Source organism: Saccostrea cucullata, unplaced genomic scaffold, assembly GCF_032062105.1.
Source record: "Saccostrea cucullata isolate Sc308-1 unplaced genomic scaffold, CSIRO_AGI_Scuc_v1 ctg8, whole genome shotgun sequence".
In the NCBI taxonomy this organism is placed as follows: Eukaryota; Metazoa; Mollusca; class Bivalvia; order Ostreida; family Ostreidae; genus Saccostrea; species Saccostrea cuccullata.
The window spans coordinates 876250-895004 of record NW_026940997.1 but is presented as its reverse complement, the minus strand read 5'-3'; the positions used below and the strand labels follow the sequence as shown (position 1 = coordinate 895004).

The window sequence follows — 18755 nt, the reverse complement described above, 5'->3', positions numbered from 1 at the left end:
CTCAAAATTTAGTCAACAAAGAAAATAGCTTTACAAATCTGATGCCTTATCAGTAAAGATTCAACACATTTATTCAAGAAAGAAACTAAAACATTTTTTCATTTTCATTCTTTGACCAGAGTTTGGGACATGAGTTGATAAAGAGATTAAATCAGTCACGATTCCACTTAAAAGAGACGTTAAGTCATCGAGAGAAGGAGAGTCAACAAAGTCAAGTCAATGCTTCACTACAGAGGGCTCAGGCAATGGCTAAAGATATCCTGAATTTAAGCCAATCAGATCTAGAGGATATCATGAGTGCTGATGGTGACAGAGAAAGCATGGTAAGTACTGACTAGATCTTAACTCCTAGAAGTATTGCTTTTACATTGTTTTATTAAGATTGACCATTTAAAACTGTTTAAGAATCATTTTCAACTTATTTTTTGTTTTACGACTTATGTGCGTCATCATGTGCAGAAGGCGCAAATTTTTAAACCCACGACCTACCTTTAATGACACAGGTTTGATAGTTACGTAGTGACTTGATTTTAGCACAGATTTGTTTTTTGATAAATATGAAGTGTTTTTATATCTATTTTTAACTCTGTGCTCTCTTTTCAAAAGGAGCAAGATATTGACACAGACAAAAAGCGGGACAAACGATGGAGCAAGAAGTGTGAAAAGTTAATGAACACAAAGGTAGAAATTCAAGTGATTGCTTTATATACAATGTATTTTATTGTGAAATAGTTATTTTTATCCTACCAGAAAATACAGAGTTTATTTTTTAGAGACATGACTCAGACACATGGGAAAAAAGTACTTCTATATGCATGGTATTTAAAATAGTTACAATAGTTAAAACATGAATTTTTTCATAAGTAAATGTATCCATTTATTCCTTATTTGTAGGAAGACTTTGTGAATCCATTAGTTGACTTGTTTGTTCAGAAAATGGAGGAAATGTGTGAACTCTCATCAAAGCTCCAGGCAGCCTGATAACTCCTTTGAGCCTATAGAGCCTTAGGCTTATTGACTGATCACTGTGATATTTCTACTTTATATGATTGAATCTTGGTCACTGTGATATTCTGATGAACATTGCATTTATGAAGGATTATGAGATGGTTTATGAGTTAGAAAAAACATGTTCCAAATAATGTAGTGCTATTATTGCTATCAAGGTGCAAATTAGCATATACTGTAACAGTTTCATTGTTAATAATGGGTCAATAATTGATAAGAGTTCTGGTGTGTATATTGTTAGTTATGTAAGTATGTTGATTGTCAGGGGAAATGGGAGAGGTGCAGTGTCACAGTTAGTAGAATGCTGTAGGAGTTGTTTTTATCAGTCATTCATTGGCTCGTAGTGTCGTGTTAAGGCATTATTTCATTGAGTAAAAACACCAAGGAAGGGCATTTACAGAATAACATCATTTGTTTATTTACTAGAATGTTGAAGTAGGAAATTACTTTAAAGTCATTAACTTTAATTGAAGTGTTAATGAGGAGAATTACCAAAATGTCATTGACTTTGGGATTTTTCTTTTTCAAAATGTTGTAAAAATGTTACAGAATTTTTACTCCATAGGTAAAAATTCCATATTTCTCTGTTGTCAAAAAACTTGCAAGGGTAGTTTTTGGTATTAGCAAACCATAAGTTCATTGACTGGAAGCTGAAAAAAAAATCAAATATTGTATTTACATATTCATGGATTTATCAACCAAACTGGGTGAATTTTTTATTACCAATTCATTGGTTAGATATGTTGGAGGATCAAATGATTTTTTTCCCCATGTATTGCATGGTGAATAGTTTTACAGATATATTTAAATGATATTCCGTCCAGAAATAAATGATCTTCAGTATGATGCACTGCCTGTTTATGTGTGCAGTGTCAGTGCTGGTGCATGTAATGATGTGATAACTAGAACATCAGTCTACATAATCCATTTATAACCATTCCATGTGAAAACATAGCACTACTTATTTTAGTTTTATCTAGTTTTTTTAATTATTTATTTTCACTTTGCAATAAAATTTTTAAAAAGGATACAGTTGTATTGTGTGTTATGAAATCTATTACAGCTTTGTGAAAGAAAAACACAAAATATTCGATGTATATTTATTTTAGTTGAGAGAATATATTCTAGTACATGTACCAGAATGAAACTGTTCATTTCTCCATAAATCTCAAGGATTTACACTGGCTCAGACAAAAAATGTCTCGAGAGATGTCAGATATTAAAATGATACTTTGCAATGAGCCGTTCTAAGGTTTTTAGCTCACCTGAGCCGAAGGCTCAAGTGAGCTTTTCTGATCACATTTTGTCCGTCGTCCGTCTTTCTGTCTAGCTGTCTGTCTGTCTGTCTGTCTGTCCGTCCGTCTGTAAACTTTTCACATTTTCGACTTCTTCTCAAGAACCACTGGGCCAATTTTAACCAAACATGGTACAAAGCATCCTTGGGTGAAGGGGAATTTAAATTGTTAAAATGAAGGGACATATCCCCTCGCAGGGGGAGCTAATCAAGAAAAGACAAAAATAGGGTTGGGTCATTAAAAAATCTTCTTCTCAAGAACTACTGGGCCAGTAAAGCTGAAACGTATGTGGAAGCATCCTGGGGTAGTGTAGATTCTAAATTGTTCAAATCATGACCCCCAGGGGAAGGGCGGGGCCACAATGGGGAATCAAAGTTTTACATAGAAATATATAGGAAAAATCTTTGAAAATCTTCTTCTCAAGAACCACTGGGCCAGAAAAGCTGAAACTTATATGGAAGCATCCTGGTATAGTGTAGATTCTAAATTGTTCACATCATGACCCCCGGGGGAAGGGCGGGGCCACAATGGGGATTCAAAGTTTTACATAGAAATATATAGGAAAAATCTTTGAAAATCTTCTTCTCAAGAACCACTGGGCCAGTAAAGCTGAAACTTATGTGGAAGCATTCTGGTATAATGTAGATTCTAAATTGTTCAAATAATGACCCCTGGGGAAGGGCGGGGCCACATTGGGGAACCAAAGTTTTATATAGAAATATAAAGGAAAAATCTTTGAAAATCTTCTTCTCAAGAACCACTGGGCCAGAAAAGCTGAAACTTATGTGGAAGCATCCTGGTATAGTGTAGATTCTAAATTGTTCAAATCATGACCCCCGGGGGAAGGGTGGGGCCACAATAGGGCATCAAAGTTTTACATAGAAATATATAGGAAAAATCTTTGAAAATCTTCTTCTCAAGAACCACTGGGCCAGAAAAGCTGAAACTTATGTGGAGGCATCCTGGTATAATGTAGATTCTAAATTGTTCAAATCATGACCCCAGGGGGAAGGGCGGGGCCACAATGGGGAATCAAAGTTTAATATAGAAATATATAGGAAAAATCTTTGAAAAAATTCTTCTCAAGAACCACTGGGCCAGAAAAAGTGAAGCTTATGTGGAAGCATCCTGGGGTAGTGTCAATTCTAAATTGTAGGAATCATGACCCCCGGGGGAAGGGCAGGGCCATTATAGGGAATCAAAGTTTTACATAGAAATATATAGGAAAAATCTTTGAAAATCTTCTCTGGAACCACTGGGCCAAAAATGCTGAAACATATGTGCCCATGGAAGGATCATGGGGTAGTGTAGATTTCAAAATGTCTAAATTATGATCAGTGGGGTAGGGTGGGGATGCTTTATGTATAACAAGGGTAAAATCTGGTAAAGAACAGAATGGTCAAAGCTTCTCAGGTGAGTGATGTGGCCCATGGGCCTCTTGTTTTTTTTTTTCCTTTCTTTTTCACAGGAAAGAGGGGTTGAGGTTGTCAAACAGCATAGTGATGAAATTAATATGCTGAAAAATGGGGGAAGACATTGCAACCCCCCCTCCCAGAAAACTAGAGGAACTGTGAGCACTGAGCTCACTAAAATGATACCCCCACCCCGCCTCCCATATTATTATAATGGCGAAGTGTGTGTTTTGTTCTGGGAAACCTGAAATAAGTGTCAAATGAATCTGTGAAAGTGGTTTGAAAAAATGGCAGTGTCAATGTTTTGCTAAGGGAAATCTAAAATAAGTTTCCGATTAAAATAAATAATAAAAAGTGTACGTAACAATTCCAACGTTTTACCGGCCCAAAAATATTCATGATGGACAGCTGAGTGCTGAGTGAAATACTGGACCTAACAATGAGATATTGGACCGCATATGACGATTTTACGTCACAATGTTGGCGGTATATCATTTAACACAAATATGGGATCCAATGCAAGATATGTCAAAATTAAAGGAAAAGGGTGTGACAAAAGATCGAACTGATCGATATTAAACATTGATTGACTGTGTTCTCGGGCACAGGTGCGGATCCAGAATTCCTGGAATTTTTTTCCGGGGGGGGGGGGGTGTCCATCGCAACAAAATAAAACGAACCTATACCCTTTTCCCAAACCCGAGAAGCCTATTTCCGGGGAAGGGGTGGTGGTTAATCGTTGACTTTTAAAGCATCATACCTATATGTTTTTCATATTCCACTAAGGGCGAAACGATTACACGTGTAAACGGCGACGTTTCGATTATATGCTCTAAACGTTTACAGTTTGAGTAAACGTTTACACGAAGGTCATTATCAATGTCTATCAGAAATAAAGTTTAACACAAAAAAAATTGTTTTATTTCATAATTTACAAAAGAAACACCGTCTATGGCCATTTGATAAGCAACAATCTAAACCGGAAACATATTGAATGAAAATATCTAAAACCCGATACGGGCTAACATAATTAATTCCGATTTCCGAGTTGCTAATACTAGCGATGTTTTACGACACTTGAAATATAAAACTTGATATATTTTGATTAAATAAATATAATACATTTTTCACAAGTCTTTGAAAAGTTTCAATACATTCAGCAGGTCCTGTTTTACTTTTTTCGAGATTAAAAGATCCATCTTTACAATTATTTTTTCTACGTCCGGTAACCAAATAAACCAAGCAGTTGGGTGACGAGGTCGTAAGTGAATGAATTTAATGCGCCTCAAATTCTTACGGTTAAATCACAATGACCAACAATAAATTTGTAATAACAGCTCATACTTATATTAAAGTGAAAGAATTGATTATTAAATTCGAGTTTCTTGAATGAGTAGCCATAAAAATCCAACATAGAATATTTCCCGTTTAAACGGTACCGTTTCGTTTACTGCTATCCGTTTAAACGTTTACAAAATTCAGTAAACGTTTCACCCTTATATTCCACATAGATCCGCGTTTTCTAGGAGGGGGGTCCCAGGTCACCTTCACTTGGGTAATAAGTATACATATTTAATAACTTCAGATTTTCTGGAGGGGGGTCCCTCTCTAGATCCGCGCATGTGACAGGTTTGTCGAACGCTAGAACCAAACAGTTTGGTTCGAGGGGTCAGCAAAACGCATTATGCCCAAGAACACAGTCAACAAATATTTAATATCGAACAATACTTTATCCAAACAATATCCTAGCTTTGTCCTCCTCCCCCGCTAAAAGTTACTGACTTCAATTCAAGTTAAAGTACATGTCACGAAACCTGAGGTCCTTTAGTAAGAAAAGTAAACAATATCGGGTATAAATTTTTATACTGGCGAGTAGTTTGGTCACTCTCTCGAAAATCAACCTCGGGATAAGTGTAATGGTAAGTATAATATATGATTATAACTGTGTGGAACGGCAATCCTTGGGGACCCCTGTAATCTTCAATCTTATTTGGGGAATATTGACCATTATTAATTAATTTGACTCTATAGGGTATCACTCAGTTTATCCTGTTTGCTTTGAAACATATGGTTCACTCTGCTCATAGTTTTACAGAGGAATGTAAAGTCTGACATATAAACTCTCTATTTCGCAATGAAACTTGAGTGTATACATGTTGACAAATCCTAAAGCAGGATATATAACAGTTCATCCTGGATTATACATAATTAATATTCACAGTATTCATAACAGGTCAGCCAAAGCCTACAGATCTAATTAACTAAAGATGGCAGAAAAACAATGGCAAGCACCGGTACAGATGCAGCCCCGACAAGGTGAGAACTTTGTCTTCAGGTCCACCATAAGACTCTGTACTCGGGAGGGGGGAGGGGTTACAAAGACAATTATGAATATTATATTACTATAAATAGCTTAATGTTTGTATTTTAGGGTCAGAGTGGATGACCACGCCCCAGTCAGTTACCGGGATACCCCAGGGACTGGAATACTTCAGTGCTTTGGATCAAATTATCGTCAAACAGAGGGTGGAACTACTGGAAGGTAGACAAACATTTTACAGAACGAAAATATACATCAAGATATCGGATACCCGTAATGTGATTAAGATCCCCGTATAGAAAAAGTGGTATTTGGTATAAAATAGAACAGACTCGACTCAGTAACCGACAAGTATAAAAATTATCTACAAGGGATAGGGACGAGGGCCCGCCAGTCCTTATACTGGGGGGGGGGGTCTGAACATAACTGCGTAAATAAGACGGGGTTTCGGAAAAGTTATATAACTCGTAGACTAATTGTTCTCGAACAATAAGGTGGTCTTTCCACCTTCTTTAAATTTCTTAAATTTTCTATATTTTACTCTCTAAAGTTAATTTTTAGACAAAAAGAATTCAGAAATGGCTTGAAAGATAGAAAAATGAAAGTTTTAAAATTTTTCAAATAACCTTGACCTTTGATCTGGAATAATTTTGTCAAGGTCAAGGGTCACATTGCAATTAACCCAATGCCTGTACGGCTTGTACTTTTTTAAGTTATAACAAGGATTAATAGTAAGCGCAAAAACGTTAAAGGGCGATAACTCGTAAATGGGTCATCAGATCCTTTCGCACTGAATAGTTTGAAGTTGTGCCTAAGACCCTTAGTGAATGTTTCGTGTCTCAACGGTTTAAGGAGTAGCGATAACAAGACTTTTAGTACAAAAGGCAATAACTTTGACGTTGCGCACGGTAATGGTGTCAGTTACGTGAAGTTCTGGAAAATTTATTTGTCGTTACTTTTTTGCTAACATTTTTTATGGAGAAAAAATAAAAACCCAGTAATGCCGCCTATTAAATAATTCAAATAATTAGAACATTGTAATTAAATTCCCTGCACCCTTTTGCATGCATATTGCGGAAGGAAAATATAAGCATGGTTTGTCTCATTTAAAAAAAACAACCTTGGTAGAAATAACGAAACTTGTTCAACATCTCACTTTAAATTTACAAGCTTTTTATTTTATTGAGATAAATTCAAAACAATTCCATATCATATCAGTAGGCCCTAGAACCTGTCCTTTGTTTTCAGTAAATTGTACGATTGTAGATATTCTGCTGATTTAGCATTGAATTATTTTCCCCCCATCCCATCTTGTAATGAAAATCTGATACATTTTTTACTCACCTCCGACAATCCCTTACCCTTATTCAATATTGGACTATTCAATATAAACTCGGCCATGTACATGTATAGAATAGTTTATACCAGCATAAAATACAGCTGATACACTTTACTGTGAGTTAATTCAAATTTGAAGTCATATCCTTGCATAAATTTTGGTTTGTGTGATGTTTTTCTCGTGTCTTAATTCGTACTCTGAATGGTACTTTTGTCCAAAGTCTGACAAGGATATATACCGATAAAGTGTACAAGTATACATTGCACATGTTTTACTTTAATATATAAATACAACTTTTAAAACTTAAAATTATTTTTCTACTTAATCATTATTGGTATGTTTTTTTTTTTATCCATATCAGGCTCATCAGCAATTAAGAGAACAAGTTTTGGAGAGAGAAAAATATATTGACGCTTTACATAACATTTTTTGCATTGAACCTCAAAACGTCAAAACGCCAAATTCTTACGTCTGTGACATTTATGTTGACCTTTAATTTTTGTTAGGGCTTTGTCACCATTCTATTGAAATTATTTTGGAATTTACCAATAACTTTTTGAAAAGATGCACATTTCATAAAAATCCTTTAATTTTCAATGTGTCTTTTTTCAATGACATCACATATGATCAATGTTACCACATTTATGCAATTATAGTTAGATTTATTTCTTTTGGACAATGTGTGACATTTATGTTGACTTTGTAAAAAGCCTCTGAAACAAACACTTCTTTATAGAATCAATTCATTTTCATATCTAAATAAAGTTTTGATTTTGCACATTTTGTATTTAACTTTGTTTGGTGCCAAATTAAAAAAATTAAGTCTTAAAATGTAGGACATTGCTGGAGTGTAGTAGTTTTTGCCGTCAAATTCAATTGTGACGTATAGCTACATGTAGTACATATATGTAACACGGCAATTATTATTAAAATTTAAGGCACTGCAAGTTAAAATTCTGTCTAGAGATCTTTTCCTTAATAACATTGCATAATATTATAATTTTGTAGAATTTAAAATAATTTTTAACATTAATTTTTTATCCAGTATTACAAAGTTTGCAATTTAACGAATCTTAAAAACTTTGCGAGATGGAACCTCCAAGCTTTATGACACACCATCTTAGTCAATGTCCCCACAATAAATAGGCTTAAAGCTGAACACGATTCGTAAAATATAGTTCCTTGCACACAAAAAGGATCATTGACATGCCATTTCAAAATTGATTTTGCTCATTAAATTATTTTTTTAAGTTACCGATGACATTTCATGTTCCTTCCATATTTCTTCGGATAACGCTTATCTACATCGCTGTCTTGCATTTTGAACAACGCATTCACAGCATTCGGATTGAACAACACCACAATTGTAAAACTTTACATCATTTACATCATATTTTGAACTTTTCTGCTGAATTTTAAGTTTGTATTGTTTGTTTTATGGAAATTATCAACGTTTTCTAATTGCTTGTGCGATGCCCCTGTTACCGATCTACATGCGTTTTTGACGTAATTGATTGAATAGTCGAATTAATATATTTGATAATTGGAATTTTTTTATCAATATTTTTGTTAAAATGTGTTTAGTATACAATTACCGACCGAATGATATATAGTTTTCATATATTGAATTGTTTTAAAATTATGGAAATAGGGCAAATGCCGTCATGATAGTAATTATTGACTTTTTGACACCAACACCGTGCGCAACGTCTTTGTATATATATGGAGTCAATCTGATTAAAATCAGATCCTTTGATCCGCTCACAGATCGCTACACAAGGTGTGCAGCGATCTTTGTGAGCGGATCAAAGGATCTGATTTTAATCAAGATTGTATATGGTGTTAGATCTAAGCCTCAGAGGGGACAAGAATGTAATCTTTGAAGAAATTTTAAAAGGACAAATTAAAAAAGATAAGTAGCATATGTTAAAGGACAAAAGAGCTATAGAAAGAAATTGATTTGTCGTTATTTGGAATGACCTTGACCTTTGCATACAATTAAAGGTCAAGGGTCAAAGAATCCAAAGCAGTTGATTTCATGTCTCTGTGACATCGTTTTGAAATTTTAATTATTCGTAAAATTCAAACTTTCAGGGGCAATAACTCATTAAGGGGGTCAAACGAATACTTTCGCAATGAATAGATTGAAAACTGGTGAAAGTTTTGTATCTCTACGATTTATTTTTTGTAAACTGGCCTGTCCCAACAAAAAAAAAGGATTTGACTCTTGCTGAAAACATTGCATATACCAGTGTGGCTTCATCGTGTGAGCCAAAAGCATCTTCGCTAGCCGAGGGTATCCGATCCACTCACTTTCCTCAAGGGTTTGTGAAGGGAGGAACGGATCAGGAACCATGGCCTGGTGAAGATGAGCTAAAAGAAAATGTCGAGAATCTCTAAAGATTTGGAAAAGTTTTATTCACGTGGTATATATATATATATATATAATACACAAAGGATAATACATGTAAAACTATGACTATTATGTACAAAGAAGGATAATGCATACATGTAATACTACAACCGAACTAATATTAATAAAAATTCTTTGTTTACAATTTAGTCATAACAGGATTTGAAACGAAAAACAAATACGACGTGCTGAACAGCGTTGGACAACAATGTTATTTTGCTCAAGAAGGTTTGTTTAAAAGAACACTCTCTGTAAATGTGACATTCATTAGCCTGGTAATGGGACATTTACTTAGTAATATTTATTTATTTTATTTAGAGTCGGAGTGCTGTCACAGAATTTGCTGTGGATCAAACAGAGAGTATGTGATTCATATATCGGACAACACGGGCCAGGTCAGAGTCAAGTATACATAAAAAATCATTGGTTTTAGCACTACCGAAATCCTTTTCTTTTAGCTTATCAAGAACAAAAAAAATCAAACTTAACATTTCAGAACATTTTTTTTTACCATGTGACAGCTTAAAATTCTTGGCCATTGTAAATGACAATACGTGCTATACCTCGCCCCAGTGTATTCGAATTTTGAGGAAATTTAACTACATGTAAATGTAAACTATCTTTTTTTTCTTAATAAAAAAGGAGGTGATGCGGGTCCGCCACGACTTCGTCTGCTGCGTTGGATGTTGCTGGTGTGCAACCGACTCTTCCTGTGGTTATGAAGTCCAGATCGAGGCTCCAGTCGGAAACATCATCGGCTATGCCAAACAGCAGTGAGTAGAACTCTCTTTTTATACAATTTTGATCTGTACAGACTGTATAAGTTTACAAAATATGCTTTATCTTCTTTTCTGTTCATTTTTCTTAGAAATTCAAAATGGAAGCCGCATTTCCGTGTGTTCGATGCTAACCGTCAGCCATTGTACGTCATCCGAGGCCCCTGCTGCGGTTGCCAGGCTATTTGTTGCACGGATGATGTCAACTTTCCTGTATGAAAAAATATACAAGTTTATCTTTAAAAACAATTATTCCGAATATTTTTCACTTAGAAAATCAGTTGTTTAAAATGCAAATATTTTGATTTAATAGACACACTTTTTAAAAGAAAATAACAATTTTAAAATTGACTTAATTTCTGCAGGTAACGGATTTGACGGAAACGAGCGATGTTGGTCGGATTTTTAAGCGCTGGGCCCACAGGCACCTGACGTTACTTATTTTTCTTTTAATTAAAAAATATACACATACCTAATAATAAACAAGGTCCCCAAGGCGCCATCTTGAATTTTTCTAGGTCTGTCACATCAACTTGTATTTTCGTCTGAAACTCCGTCAAATAAATTCTCTGCAACCATATTCTTTCTGTGGCCAGTCTTTCGAGGTCTAAACTTACGGACAGTGCAACCAGAAGGGCGCATCACACTTGCAAATATTAAAAATCCCTCGTCAAACTCGATCTACTGCTTCAACAATCCGAGAAATCGCCAAAGGGGGGCCGGAAGTTTACATCAATATGCTAATGGGAATTCCGTATTTGTCAGTTTTGTGGTGGATCTAAAGCGGCGTGTTATAATTACTTTGAATTTTAATAAATATTTCGATTATTGAAATGAAAAAAAAAAAAATGCAAAATGGGAAAAATAAAACACTTCTTATAAACATACCTGTAAAATATACTGTATTAATCTATACCGATCGTTGCGTTTGAAACAATCTTGAATAAAAGAGGGGGGTGCTTGAAAAAAAAATCAACAACAAATCATCCAGAGTTAATTGAATGGTTTTCAGAAAACAAAAGACTGCAAACCATCCAGTTATATATATACATTATGTAACATATATACCTGGCATATGCTTAATTGAAAAAGGGAAGGGGGCACACTGATTAAAGGCTCGGGGATATGTAATGAAATCAAATATTAGCATACGCATCATGTAACGTTATATGTATAATCTGTCACCAAGAAAAAAAATTAAAATGTCGCCATGCCACTACTTTATTGCAATACATAAAATTGCAGATCTCAACACTCCCTGGAATAATTTTAGTGTGGACCCCCCCCCCCCCCTTCTCACACACGTGCGTACATATTTTAGATAAGTCAATCTTCTCCACGGATAACGCTCAATCAGGGCATCAATAATGACAGTGTTATTAATTATATTTAGTGCATTTAAGTCCCGACTCAATATTTTGTCTTGAAAATGTTCATTGATCATGTTGATCAGCTAGCATGATCAGGCCGATCTTCGACATTTATAAAATATAATCGCTTTGATCAAGCTATATCGAAATTATTTTGAGAGATATAAAATGAATGTTCTTACATGTATATTACGTTGTATTATTGTCTGAATTATTGTTTTTGGAATAAGTATACTAACTTTCGTAGGTTATTTTTGAAAATAAATCGTACAAATATATTGACCAATCAAAAAAGGGCTTTCCCTAAGAATTTCAAATCGTATGTAAACTTCCGGCCCCCCTTTGGCGATTTCTCGGATTGTTGAAGCAGTAGATCGAGTTTGACGAGGGATTTTTAATATTTGCAAGTGTGATGCGCCCTTCTGGTTGCACTGTCCGTAAGTTTAGACCTCGAAAGACTGGCCACAGAAAGAATATGGTTGCAGAGAATTTATTTGACGGAGTTTCAGACGAAAATACAAGTTGATGTGACAGACCTAGAAAAATTCAAGATGGCGCCTTGGGGACCTTGTTTATTATTAGGTATGTGTATATTTTTTAATTAAAAGAAAAATAAGTAACGTCAGGTGCCTGTGGCTGGGCCGGGTGTGGGCGTGAAGCATTCACGGATGCCGACACCTTTGGAGTAACATGTATGTAAAGTACCTCCTCTTATTATCATTTTTCTTAGGTTCTTTTACTTTATTCAGCAAAACACTGAAAATAAAAAAACAAGAAAAACAAAAGGAAAGAAAAAAGTTCTTAATAGACTCTGGCATACTAGTATTTAACACTTTTTTTTTAAATTTCTGGTACCTGAAAATTTTCAAAAAAAACTTGATACTCAGTACTTAATTTCATCCACCAAGCAAAATCTAATTGAGAACTTGATGACAGTTTGGCGATCAAAGATCCAAGATTAACAAAATCGTACCCGATATAGTTTTATCGGACGCTGTGTTATGTTCCGAAGTCAGACTATAATTTCAACTTGAATAGTCACTTGTGATTTCATAAAATGAAAGTTTCAAGAAAAATTTTAAGTTTGTGAGTATATATTGTATACTTTATAAACAACTATCACCCATTCTCAATATAAGGGCTCAAATAATGTCGCCTCATTTTCATTTAGAAGAAATACCACTGATGTAACTTTTAAATCAACATTACAAATAGTCATATAACAATGAATAAAAATTCATATAATTATCGATCTGAAAGGGTATTTAAGGAGTTCCAAATTCAAATATAGTAGCCTATTTGAAATGTACGTTACTGTCGCCGAGGCAAATATTATGCTGAATCTCCTCTGTGTAATATATAGTTTTGATTCTTATGTAAAAATTTTCTGATAAGTTAAACATTGTATCATATATATTTCTTTTCATAACAATAAAAACATTTTCTTTCTGATAATATATAAATTTTATTGTGCAATGTCCCTGTCGCTTAATTCTATTTCAACCACATTACAAGCAAACACAAATATTATACACCTGATAGTTTTGTTCTCCTTTATTTATTAATGGGCTAAATTTGAAATTTCAAAGGATTAATTACTCCTACTTAGATAATGTAACATGAAATTGAACAATTTGAGCAACTTTTATAAATATGTTTACGGAATGAAAGACATTTTCAATCGTAGAGATAAGAAAGAAATGTACGTTACCTATATTCTTCCATTAAGAATATATATTAAGTAGAAAATATGAGACGACTCTGAATAAGCAACCCCTTGTATCCTGTAAACTGGCAAAGACGTTTTGCTTAACACAATTAAAAATTGTTTTTTACATGAAAAGTGATCATTTGAAATGTACGTTACTGAAATGTACGTTACCATGAAATTCGAATTAAGTGAATCTCGCACGAATTTTTATGTATTCTCATACTTTCACACACTCGAATGTGTACACAAAGGAAAGTTTTAAAGGTTGGAGGTCTGCTAAATCCCAAAATTAATGAAAAGAAACGTTTCTGCTGAGGAAAAAAAAAATATTAAGGTCAATTATATGTAATATAATTTTGATACCTGGTATATATTTTTGAATACGAAACCTGTATGATGCATTTCTTATGATATGCAAGTTCAAATAGTATCAATATATTGCGTGTCTAACGTACGGTTTTGGAAGAGACTTGATTTTTATATTTGAAATGTACGTTACGTATGGTAACGTACATTTTGCGTATTTCTAACTGACATTTTTTTTATTTAGTCAATGAATTGCGTTTACACGAGCGAAACAAAATTATCGTTACAATCCATTTGACAACTGGCCACATCTAAATGCACCCCCAATCCTCGTAAATAAGGTAGACTGTTACCACATGCTAGAAAATTTATTTCTAAGTGTCTTAAATTCATTTTTGGCAACCTTTTTGCAGTTTGTTTACTTTTAATATGCGACTTTTCGTCAATATTAATTTAATTGTTGTTGATGATTAAAAACAAGGTATGCATAGGCTTATAATTGGTAAAAAAAATAAAAATAAAAAAAAATAAAACAAATAAACCCAGAACACAAGACGGTCACGTACATTTCAAATACTGAAAGGCACACAATACTCAGTTTTTTTTTTTTTTGTTTTGTTTTTTTTTTTTTGAATCATTGCATTTTGGGTTATATTTTTCCAGATCTGCTGAAAAGCACGTATGTTTGTGTTTTGACAAACGATGTTGCAACATACTAAATGAAATTGTTAACAAGACTGTCGATGGATATATTCGGAATAGATTTATGTTAAGTTTCAATGGCCAAACACGAGCATTTGTTAGATCATAGCAAAATACGTCTGACTCTTATTTTTTTTGTCTGTACCCTTGCAAACGGGTAGAAGTAACTAGGCTACGACCGGTGTCAATTTCAGCGAAACAGGACAAAAGAATGATTGAACTGAGGTGGAGGGGACTCCCCAATAATACATATATGTGAAATGAACGTTACCGAAGTGACGTGACATTTATGTAGTTGATGACAAATAACCTCGTTTGTTACATTATGATTTCTTATATTACTGCGTTAAAACGCTTCATTGAAATGATTTTTATGTCAATAATTGCTTCTTTTTTTTCAATATTTTCTTATTACTAATTTACATATTATTACAAGCTTGAAATGTACGTTACCTACTCATATTCTGAGGCAATCGTGTCTTTATAGTGGTGATTGTGACATATAACACAATGTGATTACATAGAGAATCTTTTTTGGAATAAACTGAAACAAAAGGATGAATTTTTAGATGAATTTTAAGCTTTTTATTAAACAGAAATATATCTTGAAATGTACGTTATATTTACGTAGTTTTCTAAATCGGCATGGATATATGTTAAAAAAGACAGTAACTACAAAATAGAATTTTACTACATGTACATGTTAAGTTCCAGTATCTATAGAAAATGACAAGATTCCAAACTGATCGCTCTAAACAAAACAGAAAGAAGAATTTAAAGCATATATTTAAATAAATGTTTTTATACATCTGGATCAAAAAGTAACCTTTGTTTTATGAAAGGAAAAATCAAACGCACGTTCGTATGCCGAAAAAATATATTGCTGACAGAGTTGGTAGGGTGTGCTGGTGTTAAGATGAGATATTCCAATTGTGATTTTAATGACTACATTTTTTTGACATATCTTTTTGGACATTGAAGAAAGAGTAACGTACATTTCAAGCTACGTTTCTGAATAAAATCACCCTCTACTTTACCATCTTGTCATTATTCCATGTATTAAAATTTGATGAAAAAAAATCTGGAAACAAAATCTTCAGATACTTTCTTTCAAAGGTAATTGATAGAAAAATTGTTATCTTGAACTTCATTTTTTTAAAAAATCAGAGAGGCATTTGTGCCCTTATATTGAGAATGGGTGTATAATATATTAACGAGTTTTCTGATAAATATTATAGTCCTCTGTTATTATGTTATATTGTAGTTCCCCTCGATATGGCGGTAACGAGTAAGGCCCTTCTATTTGGCACCGTCTTCCTTGTGGTAAGTTAATGTCCGTGACAAGCACTCAAGACTCTTCAAGAATTGTGTACAATTTATTTCATGAATAATATCAATATGTATGCTGCTATATTTCAAGCTTTTATCTTTTTATCCGCAAAATTTTAACCTTTCTTGTAACTTTTGATTTGTTACAGCTACTGTAGACCCCTTGTATTAAAGGTGTATTCCTTATGACAAGACTTTTCTTGAAATACCAACAAATTAGATCTCTTGACCTTAGAGTTTCACCCACTTTTGCAAAATTTAACCAACTGTCATATTGGTCATATCTTTTGAACGGTGCTAGGGCTTTCATTTCATATTTCACATGTATGTCTTCTGACAAATATACTGGTATGTATTATGATTGTAATAATGTGTGACTTCTTGACTTTGTAGTTTGAATTGCATTATAGAATCTTTGACCTTGGTAATGAGCTGTCCTTCAGGGACATCATTGATTCACGTCTTCCTTATTCTGTTTTTAGCTCACCTGAGCCGAGGGCTCAAGTGAGCTTTTCTGATCACATTTTGTCCGTCGTCTGTCTAGCTGTCTGTCCGTCTGTAAACTTTTCACATTTTCGACTTCTTCTCAAGAACCACAGGGCCAATTTTTACCAAACTTGGTACAAAGCATCCTTGGCCATGGGTAAAGAGGAATTTAAATTCTTAAAATAAAGGGCCAAGTCCCCTCACAAGGGGAGATAATCAAGAAAAGACAAAAATAGGGTGGGGTCATTAAACAATCTTCTTCTCAAGAACCACTGGGCCAGGAAAGCTGAAACTTATGTGGAAGCATCCTGGGATATGAAGATTCTAAATTTTACAAATCATGACCCCTGGGGGAAGTGCGGGGCCACAATGGAGAATCAAAGTTTTACATAGAAATATATAGGAAAAATCTTTGAAAATCTTCTTCTCAAGAACCACTGGGCCAGAAAAGCTGAAACTTATGTGGAAGCATCCTGGGGTAGTGTAAATTTTAAATTGTAAAAATCATGAACCCCGGGTGAAGGGCGGGGCCACAATGGAGAATCAAAGTTTTACATAGAAATATATAGGAAAAATCTTCTTCTCAAGAACCACTGGGCCAGAAAAGCTGAAACTTATGTGGAAGCATCCTGGGGTAGTGTAGATTCTAAATTGTTCAATTCATGACCCCCGGGGGAAGGGGGGGCAACAATGGGGAATCAAAGTTTTACATAAAAATATATAGGAAAAATTTTTGAAAATCTTCTTCTCAAGAAAAGCTGAAACTTGTGTGGAAGCATCCTGGGGTAGTGTAGATTCTAAATTGTTCAAATCATCACCCCGGGGGAAGGGTGGGGCCACAATGGAGAATCAAAGTTTTACATAGAAATATATAGGAAAAATCTTTGAGAATCCTCTTCTCAAGAACCACTGGGCCAGAAAAGCTGAAACTTATGTGCACATGGAAGGATCCTGGGGTAGTGTAGATTTCAAAAAGTCTTTATGATCAGTGGGGTAGGGTTGGGATGCATTATGTGTTACAAGGGGGAAATCTGGTGAAGAACAGAATGGTCAAAGCTTCTCAGGTGAGCGATGTGGCCCATGGGCCTCTTGTTTGTTTTTTTTTTCAAACTAACCCTTCCTCTTCCTCCTGTATTTATCTTTTGAGGGTTTTTTTTCATTATTTAATGTTCAATATAATTTTATTTCAGGACTTTTTGTACTATGAAACATCAGAAGACGATAATTAACTGTGGAAGAAATACTGGGTATTAGCGGGATACAGTAGAACGCATACAGACCCACGGACAATTCGTGCCTCATACTATAGATACTGGGCTGTATAGATACGCACACAATATCAAAAGCTGTACACATCTGGATTGTTTCGTGGGGCTTTCTATTGAGGAAAAGAGGACGAGCCAGTAAAATGTACACATCAGAGATGTTTATGTTTATATTTGTCTATGAATGCAATCATATCTCTAAAGAATTGAATAAAACTAAACACGCTCGATTCTTGTTTTTATCAGACGACTGCTTTCAGTAAGGAGAATGGTAAAAAGGAAAATTTGTGGTCAGCGGAAACGGTTAAAATAAAGACTATTTTAAAAAGATAATTTATTATTCAAAAACATCTACAGGCCTACTGAAATACAAAACAGACTTGCTTAAAACAAAATCAACAACCTACTTCGTTGCAAAACTAATGATCACTTCACCTCTTTGCATCACACTAGATGCTCAGCACATAAAATATTTAGCAAAGCAAAACTGGTCGCAAACAAAATCAAGTGTTTTGAAAAGTATCATAATAAATAATAAAAATTGAATAAACAACTGAAAGAATCCAAGAAGTATAAATTGTTGTAAATGCTATCTCTCATTTTATTTTTATTCCTTTAAAGAACTGGAGGCGAAAGAACGATGTTGTGCTGGTTTTTGAATGAAAATGTATCGAATAAAATAGAGGAGTATTTCTTAATAAATACGAAGAAAACGATATAATCCAATGTCCTTTTCAATGAAGGCCCCCCCAAAAAATTGTAACAGTAAACTGTAAAATAGTGTCGTGTCTAGTTTTGACGCTTTATTGAACCTTGGGGAACTCGCTTGCAGTGAGGGAGCCTTTTGACCCAGTCTCCAGTTCAGTACGGTTTGGGATGACTGTAAAATACATATACTAGTAACCAGGGAAAGCGTAAATAAAATGAAACTTTTTTTATTGCAATTTGCCGTCTCCGATCAGGTGGATCCCAGTAGAGGACACAATCTATATCGGAGACTCCACGCTTCCCTGTACAGGTATT

At 34.3% G+C, this 18755-nt stretch overlaps 2 protein-coding genes across 6 annotated transcripts in view; both read left to right on the top strand.

Moving 5' to 3' along the window:
* Positions 1-3216, top strand: part of LOC134256855 (centlein-like) — a 39963-nt gene extending 36747 nt beyond the window's left edge. For all 5 annotated transcript variants that reach the window (XM_062739528.1, XM_062739525.1, XM_062739527.1 and 2 more), the window contains 3 exons: positions 120-323; positions 607-681; positions 895-3216. In XM_062739528.1, coding sequence (XP_062595512.1) covers positions 120-323; positions 607-681; positions 895-981 — 366 coding nt within the window. In that variant the 3' untranslated portion in view covers positions 982-3216. The remainder of the gene's footprint in view (positions 1-119; positions 324-606; positions 682-894) is intronic.
* A 2692-nt stretch (positions 3217-5908) lies between these two features.
* Positions 5909-17881, top strand: LOC134256861 (phospholipid scramblase 1-like). The gene is made up of 10 exons (XM_062739536.1): positions 5909-6031; positions 6147-6257; positions 9938-10015; positions 10106-10182; positions 10430-10560; positions 10656-10776; positions 10929-10974; positions 12560-12625; positions 15917-15975; positions 17658-17881. The coding sequence occupies exons 1-10, from the start codon at positions 5983-5985 to the stop codon at positions 17694-17696; spliced, it is 777 nt and encodes a 258-aa protein (XP_062595520.1). The 5' UTR covers positions 5909-5982; the 3' UTR covers positions 17697-17881.
* Positions 17882-18755: the final 874 nt, after the last annotated feature.

Coding starts and splice junctions, on each gene's coding strand:
- LOC134256861 (XM_062739536.1), top strand. CDS start 5,983: ATGGCAGAAAAACAATGGCAAGCACCGGTACAGATGCAGCCCCGACAA. Junction 10,016..10,105: donor ATGTTATTTTGCTCAAGAAG/GTTTGTTTAAAA, acceptor TATTTTATTTAG/AGTCGGAGTGCTGTCACAGA. Junction 12,626..15,916: donor CGACACCTTTGGAGTAACAT/GTATGTAAAGTA, acceptor GTTATATTGTAG/TTCCCCTCGATATGGCGGTA.